The sequence below is a fragment of the Tetrao urogallus genome (genome assembly GCF_951394365.1).
Source record: "Tetrao urogallus genome assembly, chromosome: 21".
Lineage (NCBI taxonomy): Eukaryota > Metazoa > Chordata > Aves > Galliformes > Phasianidae > Tetrao > Tetrao urogallus.
This window is the reverse complement of record NC_136834.1, coordinates 1,434,508-1,455,744: the sequence shown is the minus strand read 5'-3', so window position 1 is coordinate 1,455,744 and position 21,237 is coordinate 1,434,508. Positions and strand designations below refer to the sequence as shown.

The following is a 21,237-nucleotide window of genomic DNA, read 5'->3' as shown; positions in this document are numbered from 1 at the left end:
TCTTTGAGGTCCTTTTCAACCCAATTCCATGATTCTATGAACAACAACATATATGTATCTCCTCTTCTTAAATGTATGGTTCAGGTCTCCACATCTCCAGCAGTCCACAGTGAGGTGAGAGAAGATAAGGATGAAACCAACTAAAATGACCGAGGCAATGAAGTGACTTAGATAAGAAATATAAAGTGATAGGAATGGGGAGGATACAGGCAAGAATCATCGAGGCAACTCAGCGTTGCATTACATTCTGTAACACAGGAACTAGTGACACCCACTGCAGTCAGTCAGGAGTCAGCTTAAAAGCAGTATCTAAGTACTCCTTTACACAGTGAGAGGTAATTGTCAGTAATCTGCTGTCATGGGGTGGTTGTGGAGGAAGATTATACCAGGAAACTCAAAAGAGATTTAAAACACCAAGCAATGGCAACAAGAACACTAAAGATGAGTCAAACTTCAACATTCTCTGTCCAGTTCCAGCTGATGCTGCAGAATTAGGAGGCATGACAAGAGCAGATATTAACTGCACTTATGTGCTCTCCCTAAATAGCACAGAGATAAAATATTAAGGCAACTTGCACGGTGAGCCTGGCCTGAGGAGGTGATTTTGTGCTTCTCTATTCCTTTTGTTGGCTCTCAGACAAGACGCTGAAGTTGCACTGCTGTTATCACAGACCTCTGTCCAGGACAAAACTACAAAGAAATTCTTTTTGTGGTTCCTTTTTTTCTTAAGGCACACTTTGTCACCCTGTTCATTTTCCGTGCTCCTGCGCAAAAGCAGTCAGCACCACAGCATTTACAGTTATCAAACATGCAGCATTAAAAGACCTGAAACTGCGTAACACGGGGCAGCTGACCACAAAACCAAACAGAATTATTTCTGAGGAACAGACATGCAAATCAGTGTCACTGTGATGAACACGAACAATTCTTCTAAAACAAGCAGATATTAACAACTCAAGGAAATTATTGCTGTGCCTATTATTTTGGTTTTTTTGTAGAAACCCAGTTCTTCTTTTCCCCTTTGCAGTCAGTATTGCCCTTCACCCATAGTTCATTCAACATCCAAACGTTCAGCCACTCTGACTTCCATCAGAAGAGGATGTTTTCTGCACTTAGGAATGATTTCATAATCACAGAATGGCTTGGGAAGAGACCTCAAGAATTGAAGAAATGTGAATCAGGCTTAAAAACAAATAGAAGGATTGGCCTAAAGTACAATGGAGAACGAATGTGAAACATGGCCGGGTCTCAAGGTTAACACAGAATTCCATCCAGAGTTTTCAGAGCTAATAGGAATAACCATTTTAATTCCATCCCTTCATGCACAGAAAGCAAACTGTGAAACTGGAGTTCGCATCCACAAGTCCTCTGAATTCTGTAACTTTGATTCCGGTTTGTTTCCAGCGTGATACTGGAGAGAGCAAGGAAAAGAGGAAGTATTTGATGTCAACCAGTGGTTTGGATGATCCTCTCGTTGGTTGGATGAAATAAGATGAATGTTTTTGGCGCTTTAGTTTTCAAGTTGTGTAGGAAACTCTGGGTTCACCTCCCTCACTGTAGGTTCAGGCTTAGTGTCACACTGGATGTTTTTGTAGCTTCACACACCTTCTCAGCTGGCCATCACTTTTCAGTGGCTGTGGTGGGGTGATGGAATTCCTTTCCTTCCTCTTCCACAGGAATCATGACATCGTTCCCTGGAAAGACCTCTGTCTCCTGCTCTGGATAGTGCACTGGCAGCTCCTCTTCTATCTTTTCCTGGATATCAACATCACTTTCACATCCCCTAGCAGTACAGTTTTTGATACCAGGCGTTTTTGAAGACCCCACAATAACAGTATCGGCGTTCATGATGAATATTTTTCCTGAGAAAGAAAAAAAAAGAGAAGTAATGCTGAGCACGGGCAACAGTACTGCTGTTCTTGGAGACGGCTCTGTCGTGCAAAACTTTGACTTGGTATTCAGTTTTTATTTTCTCCTCTTTTAGTCAGACACATGCAGATCAAACCTCTCACGGGGACAGTTGAAAAGCTATTTCCCAACAACTAACCAAAGGGTGTTGCTCTTTTGGCAGCTTGGAATGAGAACTACCAAGAGTTTCCACCTTCCTTCTTATCATCAAGCACACAAAGCCCACGGCAAGCTTATCTACAACCTAAGTACCTTCCACAGGCCCCATGAGTGCCTTCTGGGATCCTGGTTAACCTCTTCTGCAGAAGACAGGCCTCCTTCCTCCCCTGCTTTGCACTGTCATGAAGTAAGTACCTAATTCAGAAAACTAACACAGTGGTTTAAATCTAAGTTAGAGAAAGAGCTGCCCTGGGTGGCAACCAGCCCACAGCAGGGGTTGGGGCTGGGTGGGCATTAAGGTCTCTTCCAATCTATGCCATCTTAACATGGGGGCTACGTTCCAGCATTTTACAGGCTAGCAAACAAGTTTTGGCTTTGCATGCCCACGTTTCTTTGTGATTTGAGCCCATTCTGACAAGAAAAGCATCTTCATAAGCAACACAGAGAGGACTGGAACAGGAGCAGGGAATGGTAGTCAGTTCTGCTGTTCATTTCTTTCAACTGTCCCTCTACAGCTTTCTCCCACCCCAGACAGGGAGTTAGCATTTTGCAAAAGCCAGCTCTTTGAGCTAGTTAGGGTAACAGAAATCCTTGTTGGTCTGCAGCAGTGAAAACAGAAGATGCATTTTCTGCTTCTGCTTTTCCTTGTTTTTTTCTGTGCTTTGTCTTTTGCCTCCCAGAAAAGCAGGACTGGTTTCCAGCAGCCTTAAGAAAACAGTTCTGGATCAGTTTAGCTGTTTTTAAGTCTTTGGATTTGACTGATGCAGAAAAATAATGACAATAACAACAATACAAACCAACTTGATTACAGTACAAAGTCGAGAGGCCACGGCCATCTCTGTTAGAGATTCTAAATACTTTTCCAGCTTGCCAATAATTTCAGGATGATATTCTATGCCCAGGGTTGAAAAAATGACAAGGTAAAAAAAATGAAAATAACTCAAGACTCACCAATTTGATTATTTGTGTGGTCTCTCACTTGAGAATCAATGGGGCAGTCTGGGGCTTTTCCATTGCTCTGCGTCACTTCAGTCAGACTCAGAACAGGATTGCCTGCTTTTTCAGCACTGGAGATCAAGTTGTTGTTGGTTTCCAAAGGGAGGGTTCTATCAGTGAACTCCTCCTCTTCTGGACATTTGTCAGTGGTCAGTGTGATCTTCTGCCAACACAAAGAGGAGAGCAGAAGAAGAGTCAGTGCAAAAACAACACAGTGAAGATTGCAAGAGGTCGACAGAAGATTTCTGTGGCAGGAAGAAATAAAAGAACAGCACCACTGTCACGGGGACTGAAAAAAAGCAAAGTGCCCAGCAGATCTAGGAACTTAAGTTCCCTTGAGTTGCGTTCCTGTATTCCTTAAGGCCACATTTGAACAGAGCCCAAGACATGAAAGTGGCAGCTCCTAATTTGTCTCATCTCTGCACCTCGATGATCGTGGATTACAATTCCAAATAAAAAGGCCAGCACTTTTTAACAGGACACTGAAAAAGATCATTAATTATTTACACTGGAATGGAAATTGACCTGTTTTGGAATATGGTTGACACTTACTGCATATTTGTCCACTAGATCAGAACCTGTAATGGAAAGACGAAGATTTGTCAGAAAAGAATTCATAGTAATCACAGGAATATTAATTGCTTTGAAATATCACCCACCCATGTCCTAGACTACTCTACAGCCCCACTCACCTGCATTATGCTCTCCTTACCACTGAGGTCACACTTCCTTGAAGGGCTGAGGTGATCCAGGGACACATTGCTGCCAAGCATGTGAGATCCTGCTCTCCCTAGAGCCCTCTGTGCCCACACCCATTGCTTTCCACACACCAAAACCAGCATTCATCTAATCACATCTAATCACATCTAATCACATGATGAACTGATTAAGCCTTCCAAATAAGCAGAAGACTCTCTTATCAAAGTTTCTTTATCAAAAAACAATAATAATATGCAAGGATGGAGGAAAGGAACACTGGGGGTGCGTAGAGAGGTGTGGGTGTCCCATCCCTGGAGGTGCCCAAGGCCATGGATGGGCACTGAGCAGCCTGAGCTGGTGGGGGGCACTCAGCCCATGGCAGGAGTTGGGGCTGGATGGGCTTTAAGGTCCCTTCCAACCCAGCCACTCTGTGATCTCATGATTCTATATGAAGCTAGATGCCTCCTGTCTAGTTTCATTCTGACACACAGCCATCGTTACCTTCAATATGTCAGCACTATAATGCTGCACAGTAACATTTTTGTTTATCGTGTATCGAGGAAGGAAAAATTCCATTTTGAGAAAATTGAGCTCACATGAGAAGTGTTAAGTCATATTCCTGAGTAAATAAGCAGAAATGCTCCGTTGCAGAGCAGTCAGAAATATCCACCACAACAGAACAGAGCAGTCAATGGAGATGCTAAGAGATTAGTTAGCTGAGCAGAATGTATGCACTGTAGGGGATCTGTATGGGTTGCTATGGCGAACATCCACTTCTTTTTTTTGTTTTTTTGGAACACAGTTCCCAGATCTGAGTGCTCAGAAATGAGCTGTGCATTTTTCCAGCAGCCTCCCTGCTGGACACATCACCCAGTAATGCCCATGCAGTGGGGAGGAAGAGCCATCTAGCGGCTTGTCACATCCACAGCCTTACCAGCCTGCAGAGGACTGACAAGTTCCAAAAACTAAAGCTAAAAGGTCACCACCTCCCATCTGTAGCATCCTCCTCCATACATTCACAGCTACTTTAATCAGAGGTGGCCCTGGGCAGCCTGATCCAGTGCCTCATTTAGTGGTTGGGAACCAGCACAGAGCAGAGATTGGAACTGGATGATCTTTGAGTTCCCTTCCAACCCAACTATGACTCTTTGAGAATATTCTCCAACACGATGGAGAGCAGTTTGCCTAGAACCCTTAACTGACCTGTCTTCACCAGGCATTAGGAAGTATCATCTCCCCTCCTGTCCTCTGTAGCATTTTAGGATGCTGTAATTCCCAGGTGGGAAGATTAAGCAGCATGTTCTGTACCACAGTTTTAAAACTCACGTTTTTTTTTGAGGATGAGGATCCGTTTCTTGCAGGCCTTCCATTGCCAAAATGACAGCATGCCCACAGGTAGCACCATCACAGAGAGAACCACTCCCCAGAAAACAAGACCTGCAGCACAGGAGGAGGAAAGGGAGAACAAAGAGACCAAGAAAAGGCAGAAGGATCAGTAATCTGTTTGCCCGACATCATTTCACAAATTGTAGGGGTTAAGCAGGAAGCTCACGTACTACTTTCACTAAAGATATATCTGAATAAAACGTGTCCTTTTATAGAATAAAAATCTATAATAGATAGAATAAATCCTTTCTGACCTCTTGTTGTTGTCTCTCCCTTGTCTGAGGTGGGAGAAGTGCCAGCTTTCTCCTTGGGAGTTGAACTGGGAATTTTGGTTGTGGCACTTGAAAGGACACTAGCAAGGGTCACCAGGTTTGCCGGAAGCTTCAGTATGTCAGAGTCATTTGTTTCGTTGCTGATTCTGATGGAGGAAGTGTCTGGGGTGAGGTAGGAGGGCAATCGGTCCACGCAGACCTGATCATGGGTGGCATTTCCTTTGCCTTGCGCTACTTTGTTCAACTTGGCACAGCTAGGGAACAAAAGAGAGAGCAGTGCATCAGTGCTAGGAGGAAATGACATGACACACTGTAAGATTTTCCAGGTGGCATACGCCCTTTTTGGTCAGGATTATACGGCATGCATTTACTGGTTTTAGTCAGAAAGTCATTAACCTGCTGCTCACCCCTGTGGCACTGATTCTTGACCCGGATGCAAACTCACACACACATGGAATCCCACTGCACTCAGTGAACTGAAACTGAGGCAAGAGAGATCCCTTCCTCCTGCCAGCACAGAGCTGTGCAACAGCACAAAGGCTCAAAGCTGTCCCGCTGCCTCTGAGATAAATTTGTCACTTCTGGCACAAAGCAAAGATCCCTTTGGGTCCTCTATTAGCTTTAACCAATCGGTTTGTCACTCTGAAACGCTATGGACTTACTCCGTGTGGGGTCTGCAGATGTCAGTGCTGGAGCTTTGGTCGGAGAAGGTCCCAGGAGGGCATTCTTCACATGAAACATCAGTCTTTGAGGTGCCTGAATAAAAGCAATGACAGCGGATGGACTGATCAAAATGAATCAACTCCAAGCCTATGGCCATGATCAGAAAAGATAAAATAAGGAGGAATTCCTACCTCTGATCTTGACTCCAAAACCAGGCTTGCAAGCAGTGTGCTGCTGGCATCTCACGCAGGTGTACTTAGCAGCAGTCTGGCAAAACATCCCTGGTCGGCACTCACACACCCGGCTGGAATTGAAGGAGCAGGGAGCTTTCTCCACAAGGTCAAATTCTGCAGGGAAGAAACAGATGGACTAACAAAGGATCACTGCGAGCAAGAGGCAAAGCAGGGGTCAAAGCTGAGCAACACCTGTGCAAAGGCTTGGGAAGCAGAACGGGCTGCTGGCACTCTGCAACAGCACTTTAAGTCGTGAACAACTGGAGAAGCCTGTAGGTGGTAACAGCAAACCAGTTACCTTTGGTGCATAAGACACAAGCATCACATCGTGGCTTTGGGGATTCGTTCAGGTATTGCTCAGGTCCACATCTCATGCAATCTTCATCTGGATCCATGGGACATGATTTCTTTTTAGCATAACCTGGAGAAAGAAAGCCAAAATGTGGAGAAAACTGTTCCAAAATAGAGGAGAAAGCCATCTTGAAGCACTGTCAGCCTCAAAGCCAAAGGAGCTGGCAGGCACAGCAGTTAGCTGTGAGCTGGTGGCCTTGCCAGCAGGTGGAAACAGTCACCAGACAGTAAGAAATGATGGCAGCTGCAGAAGGAAAAGCTAAAACAACATAAAGACTGAGCTGAATGCTTAACAGGTGACAAACAGGAGAAAAATGAATCTCAGTTTCAGCACCAGTCCGCATCAGCCAACCACAAAGGGTTAATTGTAGGAATGGGGGACCTAGCAGGAAAATCACTCACCCACTATTCATTTTGGCAAGCACAGTGTAGGAGCATAAGTCAAAACAGCCACTTCCTATTTGGCCCTATAAATACTACCAGACAAGCCCTAACCACATCACTCCCACCTTCTCAAAACTGCTTTTCTAAGACTGTTCTTTTGAAGGCTGGAGCTGATTGCAGAAGTGAAATGTATGAGAACTGTGGGTCATAACAGCTAGCTGCAAACTACACCTCTGCTGTTCACAAGACCCAGTATGGCATCCATCATAGTGGGAGCTTTTGAAGGAGAAAAGAGCTTCTTTCCCTGGGAGTGGCCCAGAATCTCTGCCCCTTTTCTTCTTCTACAGGAGCAGTTTCTCCATCCCTTGGTCTTGCTTACTCATCCATTTTCTGAATGATTCTGGTGGAGTGCACCGAAGCAGTACAGGAAATCTCTGATGTAACTACATGCAAATGCTAGTAACCAGGCACCAACCTTCTCTTTATAGCACAAACAAATGTCAAAAATTTCCCTTCTGAAAAAAAAAAGAAAAAAGAAAGAAAAGAGAGAAACAAGTGAGAAATAAAGAAGAGAGAGAGAGAGGAGGCCACACTTGTAACAGAAAAGAGAGGTGATGGTGCAGTGCCATAAAATGCCCCGTCCATCGAGGGGGAGCTTCAGACATTTCCAGAGCTCTTATCTCATAGATGCGTTTCATTCTTCTGACCTCATCCACCCCTGAGTCACAGCTTCAGGTGAAGTTCTCTCTGTTCCCTGCCACGTGGATATTCCACTTCTCACGTGAGATGCTTTCTGAACTGTTTTGACTATGAGCACAATGACAGATTTTCTGCACCATCATTTAATACTTCATGCCTTTGATCAGAAGCTAAAATCACTGCGCTGCTTCATATCCTGGGGCAAGCAGAAATCAGTTGTTGGACCTGCCTAATTCTGGTTACTTTTGAGTGTCAAACCAGCCAATAAAAAACACAGACCAAATTCTAGCAAGCTATCTTGTTGGCAACTTAAAGGCAGTTTGCAGGCAGACCCAACAGGGCAGGAAGGAGAGAACAAATTCACATCTGGATCTACACCAGCACTGTGCTCTGTGAAATTGGACTTTTCTGCAGGATCAAAAAGCAGTTCTGTGATACACATGGTTTATACACAACTATGAGAAAGGCCTGTGAAGCACCAACATACTGACCTGAAGGACACTGGTAACAGCACCTTCCTAATGTTTCATCATAGAACCAATTCTTGAGTGTGTCACAGGAATGAGATGAGGTGAATGGTGGCTAAAAATTGAAGCAAAGACACAGTTAGAGAACAATTACGGCTCTGTGAGGGCAGATCCCAGCATCTGTCTCTGGTGATGGTGGTTACAAATGATAAAGTCTACAGGTTTTTGAAGGTCCAAACGTTTTCAAAAGCAACCAGACAACCACTGCCCATAAACTTCAGCAAAGATTGGAATATTCAGTATATTTAGCAATCATTCAGTGTGTATCTTCACTCTTTTCTCTGAAAGTGTTTTAAATACCTAAAAGGAATATTGCAGCTCCATCCTTCCAGCAAGCATTTCAGATCACAAAGAAATGAGCTCCTGGCTCCATATGTTGCAGAGAGGAGTGGCACTGCTCCATAAAAGCGCTTTTCAGCCAAATGCTCCAGAAAAAAAAACAACACCATAAATCCCTGCTCTTAAAATGCTCCCATCTTTTCTTCAGGAAAGGAATTTTAAGAAAAATAATACAAACAGAATCCCTGAATACCTCTGGTAGCTTTCCAGCTCTGTATACACTGGCACTAGAAGTAGTGCCATAGTCAACATCACCTAAGGCTTGCCAAATGGGCTGTAATCCACAAAGCTAGTTCTGTAAGTGTACAGCTGCTTGTATACTGGTTCTCTGTATCCTGTGCCCCTTGTTAACCCTTGTTATCCCATTCTGAAGCTGTTCTTCTGTAGTTTGCTTTGTTTTTTTTCACTCTGCTCATGCTCACCTTCACACCATTCATCAATGCAGCAAGCCAATCTTCCTGTTCAGTTATTTACTCCTCAAAACACTTGAATTTAGCAACCTAAAGGCATGCAAACCAACAAATCGTTTTGCTTTTAACCTGGGGACAAATCCTACAGTGAAAACAAGTGTGCTCTGCCTTGAAATGAAAGCTGCAAGTACTACCCATTCAAATAACTAAACCCATCTCTTTTACTGAGTGAAGGTTTTCATTAACAAGCCTTGATATGATCATATGACCAAGACTTAAAATAAAAGCCACAACAGTTCTAATGTTAGCTTAGAAAAATTACTCTGCAGTGATCCCACCTTCTGCATTTCCTACCAGCCTTAAAAAGAAATTACACCTATTGGCAATATCAGGAAATGGCACGATGTGTTTGGACACAGAGTCATCCAGGAGTCATTCCAGAGACGTAAAAAGTGGAGTGACTGATAAGGTGGATTCCTTTTATAAAGAAAATTCAGGCAACAACAGCATCCTGCTATACCTAAGTCATCTGGAATCAGTTCCTCTTCAAGACCTAGAAGATGTCACCACAAAAACCTGATCTTCTCTTTCTGGTTGTTCTAAAAACCAACGCTGGCTACAAAAGATGTTGAATGTTAAATCACAGCGGGAACAGGGATCTTGAATGAAATATGCAGCACATAAACACAGAGCTTATTGAATTGCCTGTTTGGGGTTTAAACAAAGGAATAGGGTCTGCCTACAAGCACGAAGGAAGAGCTACTTATCAAAATGTGATCTTGTCTGTTTAAAACATTGAAATCATGTGCTAAGGACCAGATCCTCCTCTTAGTTACAGCGAGGCAAATCCTACTTATGAATTTCTCCTAGTGCCAGTGCTGTGATAATTTACTGAGGCAACCACACATAAATAGTGCACAAATCAGGCAATGATGCACATGAGAGAAAGCACTCAGCACTTTTCTCCTTCCACAAGAGGGCAGCTGCACCCTACAGCCAACGGCACCCTACAGCCAATGAAGGCAGTGAGGCACTGCATAGATTGCCCAGAGAGGAGGTGCAGACACCCAAGGTCAGGGAATGGGGCTGTGAGCACTGATGGAGCTGTGGGTGTCCCTGCTCAGTGCAGGGTTGGACCTGATGGCCTTTAGGGTCCCTCCCAACTCACTGTAGACCTTTTCAGTGATAAATAGGGTGTGTGCCAATTGGTGACATCAGTCTTCGGCTCATTGTTACCTTTATTTTTCATCTCTAAACCATAAAGCTACAAAAGAAAAAATAATAATAACCCTAAGCAGAAAGGCTGGCTATTTGCAGACAGCATGCTGTCTATTAACCAAGCTCCCATACATCTAGCTTAAATGTCCAACATGATTTAAACAGGCAAGAATGGCAGTGTGGAAAGGTACGCATCACTACAAATGGTACTGGGTCTCCTTCCCAACACACAGAAAGCTTTTTCTAAGCTCAATTTCAAACCTTCATGCATCACATGGAATAAAAAGCCTTGCTTTAAGACCAATCCTTGCCCCAGACTCCTGTGGGTTTGTGGGAGAATGAAATAAATCTTTGCCCGAAGGCAAAGAACACACATTGAAGAAATGGCAGAGGTGAACAGCCCAGGGCTCAGAATGCCTCTAAGTCTTCCATAAGCACTTCGGTCAGGAGGATATCACACTGTAATCAGAAAAGGCAGAGGGAAAGCTAATTGTCTCATTACGCTGTGGTTATAAAGGAATCTGGTGACAGCACAGATTGGTTCTGTTTAAACAGGGGAAATTCTGAGCAAAACTCCCAGCAGTGGTAGCAGTGTTCACCTCCCCAGCGTCGATGCAGGCTGAGCTCTGAGTTGTGCTACCACCAGCTGATGGAGCCCTACTATCCAGAATCGTGTCTGGGCTGATGATAGACAAGAGAGGAAGATTTTAAAGAAAAATGCCCCCCCCTACCATGCCTGAATCAGAATGGGCATCACCCAAAAGAAGGGAAGGGATCAGGGGGGCAGTGAGGGGGAAAAGGAAAGAACTCATGGAAAAAGCAGTGCTTTATTATAGGAGAGCTCAGGAAAAAGACAGCAGGAAGGAAGAGCATTTGTGTTCTTCCTGCTTTTGTTGCCAAAAATCTCAGCATTAGGACATTTCTAATGTATTTCTGGTGCTATTTCTCCTTGCTCCAGTGCACTTACAGGAATGGTCAATTAGCCAGTAAGAAAGATTCATATTTTTGCCTCTTCCTGCTTATATTGTGGGAAGGATTCCCTCCTCCTTCTGGAATACCTTAAGAAGCACTGAAGAGTGTGATGTAAATCATGTTTATCTGCAACAACCACACAGCTTTTCTTCATCAAGATCTCCAATAAATTTTACAGAATAAACAAATGTTAAGAAACAGACTGAAACACAGCAATCCTGCTGAGTTATATTCCATTTTTAAAAAAAAATCTTTTCCTCTTTTCACTGTTCCTTTTTCTTATCCACTCTCTTGTGTGAATCTCATGACAGACAGAAACAGGACTCAGCAGATTTGGCCAGGAAAATTCACAATTTGAGCACAATGTCACTTTTCAAGGCAGCGTTACTACTGTTGTCCCACTGAAGTGGATGGAGATAAGAGGCTGAATTTCACTAATCCGTGCATGCAGGCAAAGAAAGGCTTCTGATTTAGCAGGAAGATGACCTTAGAGGTCTTTCCCAGCCTTAATGATTCTATGATTCTACATCTTGCGAAAGAGAAGACCACAATTCATGCGTAAGATGCTCGGATTGCTCTACAGTGGGATGGCCTGGGATCCCTTGGCCTTGTCATTTCATTGACCTACTAGGCCAATGTTGTTGTTGGGTTTTTCCTTCTTTAATGGGCTGACAATGAAAGCCCACTTGAAAACAACAACAACAAAAAACTAAACATATTTGACACAAAGCATTTGGGTTTTTCAGCGTTTCTTTTTGACAATTTCCACAATCACATTTGCTATCCCAATTTAAATAACAGTCATTGCAAAGACGGCGCTGAACTCAGCGGGCTAGTCTGCAATTCAGTCATGACAAGGTTTGACTCATTTATTTATGGTCTCTGGAGCTCACAAAGCCATGGTGAGGCAGAGCAAGAAGTCAGCTTACTACAAATAAGCTGTAAGTCAGAAAGAAAGTGTATTATGGTTAAAAAAAAAAAAGGAGAGAGAAAAGAAAATCTACCAGCATTGGCTGTTCTAGAACTGACTAATACTGCAGCAAAACAGCCAGCTCTTTTTCAAACTTCTATCTAAATTCTGTCAGCACAAAAAAAAGTTGATAATGAAGGATTTCAAGTAGTCAAGCTTCACACTTGTTATTAATGAGAGCTAACTGAAAATTAAAGCAAACTCCAAACTCAGCAAGGTTGACGTAATCCAGGTAACTGATGATTTCGCAGCGAGTCTGAATGCTGACCATGAGTAATAGAAAACAGAATTCATTAGTATCCTCTTCATTTTGTGGACTGACCAAAGTGATGGCAAATAGCAAGAACTAATTAAAGCAGCTGGCATTCAGCAGACCTGATATGCTGACCCGAATGCCCCCCTAAGAACTCCTCAGTGAGTAAGGACTGCAAATTCTGATCCTAGAGAAGAAAAGAAGGATCAATGTACTTCAGGAAGGAGATGATGGCAGGGCAGAAAGGACCAGGGGGAGGTAGAGCAAACTTGCCACGTGGGAGGGGAATTTACAGCTAAAGACATTAGGCAAACTCCTACTCTTACTGTAAGAGCCATGAGGATCTTTTTCAAACTTCTATGTAGAGGACTTGGTTATGCTCAAAGATCTAATCAGAGGCAGTTTCTTATTAAAAATCTCCAATAGCCCATGTGGTGTGCTGCACCATTCATTTACAGACAGGTATCTTAAACGAGCACATGCCAATACTTCCACAGTTTCAGGGCCCAACCCAGCGGGCAATCAGCCACCAATTTGACCTTACCTGTGCAAAGAGCCTCTGTGACTGATCTTTGGGTTTTGTTGTTGGCTTTTTTTTTTTTTTTCCATGTGTACCTAAATGACAGGCAGGGAAATTACCTGGATTTACGCCAGGCTCTGAGGGCTCAATGCCACACAATGCAGTGGTGAGGAGGGGGCAGGTGGGGCGGAGCGGGGGAGCAAACACACAAGTGCCTCAATGATATGATTTGAGCTGGGAGCCGACTTGCATCCACAGCTTTGTGTGAGCAGCGCCCCGTGTTTATTCTGAGTTGCTCTGATGCAGAAAAGAGCCCATTCATGGGAAAGTTGGTGTCAAAGGGGTGGGCGGATGTAAAGAGGAAGGTATTTTATTGTTTCGTTTGCCTCTTTACACCTTTCATTTTGCTAGACCTGACTCACATCAGCACAGCGAGCCCAAGCAAAGTTCTGTAAGGAATGTGCCTGGCACAGAGCATTTGGCTCTCCGGGCAAAAATGAGAGATTTATTCAAAGTAAATGAGGTCAGTCCCACATTCTAATGAAATCTTTCCTCATTTCCTAGCCGGGATGTGCAATGCCAAAAAATAATAATAAAAAAAAAAGACTCAAATCGTAGCTATATCTGCTGGTCCTGCCTGCAAAGTTCCCAGAAAGGGCAAACTGCTGCTTTGTGACAGCCCTGCTTTATCCTTTTATCACCCGTTATCACAGAGCCTGTTTCTATGGATGTTCACCTCCCTGCATGCAACTGCTGGGGAAAAAAAATCAGCCCAGGATGCCCCCAACCCTCTGCCAGATCCTTGGTCCTACAGGGCTGTAGGATTCCCCCCTTACCTGTGGGGCTCCCTGGATGTCCTGGAGAAGCAGCAGGAGCCACAGTCCCAGTCTTAGGCTGCAGGAAGCCATCTGCAGTGGCATTAGCTTTCCTGAGCTTCCAGCATTGCAGGTCAGACAACCAGGTTGCTCCTCCTGAAGTCTGGAATCCTCGCAGCGTCCAGTCCAGCCTCGCTCGGCGTCTGCTCACTAAGTCCAGGGCCACTCCAGCTGTTCAAGACATGAAGGCAACAGATTTGAGACTCAATCAGGCTGAGAAAACAATTTGGAAGGAAGCAGGAGGGGGCTGCCCAAAAAAAGAAAAGTTAAAAAAAAAAAAAAAAAAGAACAAAACAAAACCACTTCAAATGCTACTCCCCGAGCTGTTGGGTTTCTATGAGTCAGATGCATGCATCAGGGTTGTTACCCGAGGATGTGTCTGGCTGAGCAGTAATGCAGACTGCCCCTATTCATCTGAGGCATCGTAGGCTGTCCTCAGAGCACTCCCCAAAGCTTTGGTCCAGGCATGAGTCCAAGCCCTGCCCTGTCCACTATCAGAGCAGCAACCAATCCTTGAGAGACTTCTCAATAAGAAGCAGTGTTTCAGTACAGTACGTCACTGCTGTTGAACCAAATGTGTGAAAACTCTGAGCGACCACCTTTAGCTTCTGCATGTTGCCATTTAAACACCAGTACATCGTAGAGCATCCTCATGAATCCCTTCTTCCTTCCAATCCCATGTGAAATCAGTTCCTGCTGCTGCCAATTATCCCTTACACACGTATACTTGTTTTGGTGCTCTGGATAATGTTTGGTAGCATGGAAAGATTTCTGTTTATTTAAGGAGTCGTGCAGCCTTCTTATCTGCCCTGAAAGTTTTATCAAAAGTAAAAGTTACCCACTTCAAAAAAAGGCAGACTGACTTGAAAAATCTCACTGAGGTGCCCAGGAAAACGATGAGAATTTGTATTCTCACACCCATGCTTCTGTGCTTCTTTTCACACTTATCAGCAGAGAGAGAAAAGAAAGAAAAGATTCGAAGCAGGATAACTGATGATTGCATTGCCAGCTGCCTCATTGCCACTGAGACTGAGAGGCAGAGATGAGAGCGTCCACAGGGACCCAAGGATGAGGTACGTATCAGCTCTAACTCACTGCTGTAACCCTTTCTTTCTCAACAATGCCACCTTATGAAGTGTCAAAATAGGCATTTTCAGAAGATTGCATACTGCATTCTTGAGATAGACTTTTAGATGCTCTTTTCACCACTTCACCAGCTTACTTCTCGATGCCTAAATGCTCTTTAGAAAAGGCAACTTTTCTTTGAGGTCTAGAGACAGCTAAGCATTTGAATGCCCAAATACCACATGCTTCTTTTTCCTAATTAAATAACGGGCTAGAAAACGTCTTAATCTTGTGCAGTAATACACCGTTAGGCAATGATCACAGTTTAAAAGTGCTTTCTCAAATGCCACCAGAAGCAGGTGAGGAGCCTGTGTTTAATAGCAACGTTCCAGTCTGAATACGTTTTTCATTTCAGAGTTGGTGTGTTTTGATCTCAAACACAGTGATAGGGGCTTTCCAGCAGGAGCCCTATCAGTAACTGGCACAGAAGCATCTCAGCTTTCAAACAAACCCACGCTGCCATTCTCTAAACATTGCCTGGATTTCCTAGAAAATAATCCTCCATGCAAGTTCAAAATAATAATAGAATTGAACAAATCGAAGCAAACAAACAACCCCATTTCTCTGTTCTTCTGTCAGGGGATGATGCCTACCAGATAAATGGAAAAGCCTCGATGAGCACGCTATTATGAATTGAAATGCTGATTTGATTACACGCATCTAACATCAAACCTCCTTTTGTTGTAGGTGAAATACTGAAGATAAAGTTGCTTGGCGTTTTCTCTTTCAGCAGTTTAGCCAATATTTAGCTACTTTTCACCGCAGCTATCTGATCTGTGCTGCTCATCTCCATGTGCTGCATGGGGCTGAGGGGCTCAGAGAAGATCCTGTAAGTCAGAGGTTCCTCCAGTGTCGCTGGATACGTGGAGCAAAAGAGCACACGGAGCCATAAGTAATGGAGGTAAGCCACAAGAAGTCTCTAACTCAGACCCAAGCCATTCCTTCAGCACATTCTGTGTGCTAACAGAGGGAAGGAAGCACTGAGAGAATACTACAGAAGCGGCATAGTCACACACGTTTGAACAAAAGCTCTCATAGCATTTTCTAATGTTGAGATGGCTGATTTTAGTCTCACATGCACTGGTAGCATAGCTCCTCGTGCTCTTAAACACATAACTGGGACCAAAACCACATATCATCTCTCAGCATCACTAGACACATAAAGGAGATCGCTGAATTGAAAAAGACACATCAAAATAACCTTGTCTAAAATCTGTATTTCAGTGTCTGTCAGCACTGCTATTTAGAGCACCACAATGTACTGATGAAGAGCACTGCAATGTCTTGCTGCTCGGCTCGATGAAACAACACCAGATGCTGAAATTCCGCTGAAACTCAGCAGTAGGAAAGGGAATGTTTGGTGGGATGCATGCTGCATAACACAGAGGTACGACCTGCAGTGAGAACACTCAAGATCCCAATATTTTTAGGTATTATAAGTGAAGTCAACACATTGAACTTCTCTGGAAGGAACTCAGAACACAAAGAGGGTGGGTGGAAGGGTGATACTGGTGCAACATGATCTCACTGAGAAACATCACCTAGTAGGCAAGCAATGGGAGCCTGAGCAAGCTGTAGCTGACAGCAGTTGAACCTTTCTAAGTACTGTTACACATTCAGTATCTCATTTATGTTGAGTATGCCACAGATCTGCAAGATTCTATCCCTCTACGCCTATCTTGCATTGATCCTTACTTTGTGCCACATATTCTTTGTATTAAATACTCATCAATCCAGTTAATTATGTCTCATTAACCAAGACACACTGCAGTATGGAAAAATAGAGTGCAGGAGCTCTTGACAACGTGACCTGTGGAGTTACAGTGATTTACCAGTTTACCTCGATATATTTGTCCACTGTGATCAGCAAGTACACAGGCTGTTATATACTTGTTTATATATAGCAATGACTTAAAACAAGAATTCCCAGCAGGAAAAAAATGGGTTATAATAAGGTGGGATCATAATAAAATCCCAATACACAGGGGAAATCCCAAGTCACTTCTGCAACAGTAGCTTCAGTAGGCAGTTTCACATCATTTCTGTGCTCTAGTAAAAGTAATAGAAAAAGAAATTAACTTCCTTGCTTTATACAGAGTTTCGCACACATGCAAACCAGCAGTCTAAAAGGAGAACCAACCAGTTCGTGTTTGTTTGTGACTGGGGACTTTTGCCTCAATCGGCTGCTCTTGCTGAACGCAGAAAATTCCTTGGCAATTAAGGAACAGCCAACGGAAGGAGATGCATCCTGGTCTTTGTTCCCAAAGAATAATGTGTTTATTTTTTATTATTACAAAGAACAGTGTCAAAAAGTACCTACCCAAAACTGCCAATTCCCGATGAGGAATGTTCAGAAGTGCTGTTACCAGTAATTGCTTGCTGACTCTGAGCCATAAGTTGGAAGAGCACTCCAGAAAGCAGAGAACCTCTCACTTCTGGGAGGAAAAGGATGTCCTCAGCTGATCTGAGTCTTTCTGCAAGAAGTCCTGCTTCAGCCAACATCTGTAAACTCTCACACAACGCCCATCGACTAATTTCATTCCAACTGCTTCCATGTAAACATAACCTCACTTTAAATAGTACATAGGTTGCTCTGAAAGTAATCATAGAATCTCTCAGGTTGGAAAAAACCTTAAAGATCACCAACCAGTGCCTCCTTATTTCAACAATCAGCACCATTAGCAATGCATTTTCATCAGCAATGAATGACAGCCTGCATGCCACACTTGTAAAACACTCCACCAGAGGAGGTCAGGCTCTGTCACGCTGCTCAAACACAACACCCACCCCTCACTGTGTTCACATCCACTGCTTGGTCTCCGTAAACGTTCAGCAAACACTGATGAATGTCAATGGGTGCCATTTTTTTCCATGTGAAGAGATTCAGTTCCACACTTTTACTTCATATGCACTCCTGTGCCAGACACCATTCCATCACATCACCTATCTGCTGCTGTAAAGCCACATGGCAACAGCATGCAACAGGATATTGGTGGGAAGGTTCAGCCTCCACTGCCATCCCATCAACCTCTGTCTCTGACATCGTGGGCCAATATCACAGAATAGGAGGCATTACTTTCAGAGCAGCCTTCAAACAGCGTGTAGCAGTGCTACACTTTCGCCTTCTAGAAATACCAAAGTCACTTTTGCTAGGCTTAAAATATCAAATTTTCTCCATTTCTGCCACCAAAGATTTGGGCTTTTTGTTTATATGCAAAAGCAGACATGATGATACGTCTGTAATTTTATCCTTAGAATGGTTCAGCTTGGAAGGGACATCAAAAATCATCTGGCATGCCAAGTGCAGGAATACCTTCCAGCAGATCAGGCTGCCCAAAGCCCCATCAGACCTGGCCTTGAGTACCTCCAGGAAGGGAACATCCATAACTCCTTTGAGCAGCTGGGATATTCACTTTTTGATTGGGTTAAATCACTGAAAATTTCAATAGAAGCAAAAACTGTAAGCAGCTAAAATGTGTTACGTGGATCATCTGAACAGTAATGATAATGGCACCTCGTTTTCAATCAATATTCTTTTACAAATGTAGTTTATATAAAGTCGACGCGGGCAACAATTTTAGAAGTCTGTTTTTATCCTCTCAACTAATTCTACTACTTTATAGAGGGAGATAAGAGGGAAAAAAAGAATATATGTAAAATGTCTTTTTTTCAGTGCATAGTAGCTTCAAAACTGAAGCACATTTTGAGTCAGACTGAAAAATGAGAAGAGCTGACAGAGAACTCTGTGCACTCGGGAAAGACTTGGCTTCCATGAAAGAAACCAAAACCAGATCACAGAATTACTGTGCCCACAGGCTGGCTGAGAGAGAGATGACCTTAGAAAAAAGATCACATCATGTCTGTACTTTCAGTAATTCCAACTGCAGCTTCTGAAAGAGAGCTGGGTTTGCACGTTGCCATTCTCCACAGAGAGTGAGATGGTACTTGACAGAGATGAGGTGGTATTTGAACACCACTTGTACTGAACCCTTCAACAGTGCATCTTCCACAGTCAAGAGGACAGCCACTTGACCATTACAGCTCTATGGAAAATGGTGGGCAGCAAAGGCTGGGCAGGAACTATCGTGCGAAGGCCCTTCATGCCCTTCCTTCAACGTCCCTAGTGCCAGTTTAACTCAATGCAAAAGTCATCCTGCTAACTGACACGACCCAACAGCAGTCGCTCTCCCACATGCCAGCCGTGGCGCTCAGACAAATTAATCCACAAGCACCCACTTCTGACTTTCGCTCGGTTTTAAATCATGTCACAATCTTTGTCTGGAGTTCTGCAAAGCTCATGGTTTCCTCTCCCCAACCACAAAATGCAGGAAGGCTTCAACAAAGCCATCAGCTGCGTGAAAGAACTGGTAAAAGGCAAGAAACAAAGCATGTGCTTGCCTCCAGCTAGTTTCTAAACGTACAGAATGTCTGCCTACAGAGCCCATTAACTGCAGCAGTTTGCAGTAAATTCACCTCTTATTTCATAACTTCACCCACGCAGAAAGTCTACTTGAAGTCTGCAGTTGTAGCCACACAAGCATGCTCAAGGTTTACATGATTTGATTTTGATTGCAGTTATTCTTCTCAGGACTGCTGAGCTTCACCTGGCCCATAAATATCTTGGGTTTTTTTTACTTCATACACAATGGCCACAATGGTTAAAGGAAATCTTCACATCACTGCGTTCCCACCTGGGTTTTCAAGAGCAAAACCAGACTTCCTTTATAGTGACTTTCCCTTCATCATCATTGTATTCCCCACCAGAATACAACCAGAAACTGAAACTAGGAGGAAGACTGACTCCTTTAGTTTTAGAAGAATCAACTCAAGGGATGAAACAGCTTAGAACCAGGAGAAACTCCCAACCAGGACTGCAGAGGAAGGAGGCCAGCTGAGTAAGGAGGAAAACAACTGACGAGGGAAGCTTGGACTAATCAGATACTGAAAATAGAAGCTGCGTTCGAGGGAGGTTGCATGTGCAGAGAAATTTTAATGACAAATTTATTAAATGCTGAGCACCAACGTTACGCTGAGACTCAGTTCTTTGTACTCCAGTCTAGGAGTTTTACTCAGGATTTTCTTGCGCACTGAAACAAAACCATCAGATCCAGTTTTCACCCCCAATTTTTAGAAGGTGCCACTCAATTATGAGCAGAAGCAAAATGGAATATCTGCTCATGCATTCAACAATTTCCAGTCTGTAATTCCAGCAGAAGATGCTATATAAAATTCACTGAAAAGTACTTCAGAAGCTTGAGATTCAAGCATGGGACAGAACCAAAGAGGTAAAAGAGGCATTTGCAGGGCCCTGTCATTTCACAGATCTACTTTCAGATATGTTGCTTGTGTGAACTGACAGGTCGTTGCAGGTACATTTATTTCAGAAAAGCATTTAACCCAGGAAGTTCACCTGTAAGGCTCTGAATAATTCCCAAACAAACTGCTTGTTTCAGAATGAAGCAGATCTCCATCATCTACAGGAAATTACTTACAATCCGACTGCATTCCCAATATCAACTGCTATTTTACCTTGGGAATAAACACACTCCTTCAGAAGATTACTGACGTTATGAGCACTTTTCATCCTTCTGACAATAATTTCTGCTTACATTTACAGAAACATGAATCCATACAAACTCTACTGAATTCAGCAAAATAACTCTGGATCCTTGCTATGTATCAGCTCCAAAAGTAATGCCTCCTATTTATTTCCAGGGAAAGGACAACAGCTACAAAGAGCACAATAACACTGTTTGTTACCAGAGGGATAACAACCTTTCCCATGAGGAAAGGTTGAGGGAACTGGGATTGTTTAGCTTGGGGAAGAGAAGGCTTTGGGGAGACTCATTGCAGCCTTACAGTACTTGAAGGGAGCGTATAAACAGGAGGGGAACGGCTGTTTGTAAGGGTGGATGGTGATGGGACAAGGGGGAATGGTCTTAAACTGAGACAGGGGAGGTTTAGGTTGGATGTTAGGAGGAAGTTTTTCACCCAGAGGGTGGTGAGGCACTGGAACAGGTTGCCCAAGGAGGCTGTGGATGCCCCATCCCTGCAGGCATTCAAGGCCAGGCTGGATGTGGCTCTGGGCAGCCTGGGCTGCTGGTTGGTGACCTGCACACAGCAGGGGGTTGGAACTGGATGAGCACTGTGCTTCTTTGCAACCCAGGCCATTCTATGATAGTTTGAGCAAATTCTCAGTTTCAGTAAACTATTTTTCAACACAGTCACCATGAACACCATTGCATTTTCACCAGCAATGAATGAGAGCCTCCACCAGC

The 21,237-nt window shown here is 43.6% G+C and overlaps 1 protein-coding gene across 1 annotated transcript; it reads right to left on the bottom strand.

The window, feature by feature from the left end:
• Positions 1 to 1,620: 1,620 nt before the first annotated feature.
• TNFRSF8 (TNF receptor superfamily member 8) lies at positions 1,621 to 13,867 on the bottom strand (the record flags this gene model as incomplete). Its single annotated transcript, XM_079545616.1, has 10 exons — positions 1,621 to 1,862; positions 3,019 to 3,226; positions 3,616 to 3,641; positions 5,089 to 5,199; positions 5,403 to 5,674; positions 6,083 to 6,176; positions 6,275 to 6,430; positions 6,615 to 6,737; positions 8,242 to 8,332; positions 13,796 to 13,867. 10 exons carry the CDS (start codon positions 13,865 to 13,867, stop codon positions 1,621 to 1,623), a joined length of 1,395 nt encoding a protein of 464 aa, XP_079401742.1.
• Positions 13,868 to 21,237: the final 7,370 nt, after the last annotated feature.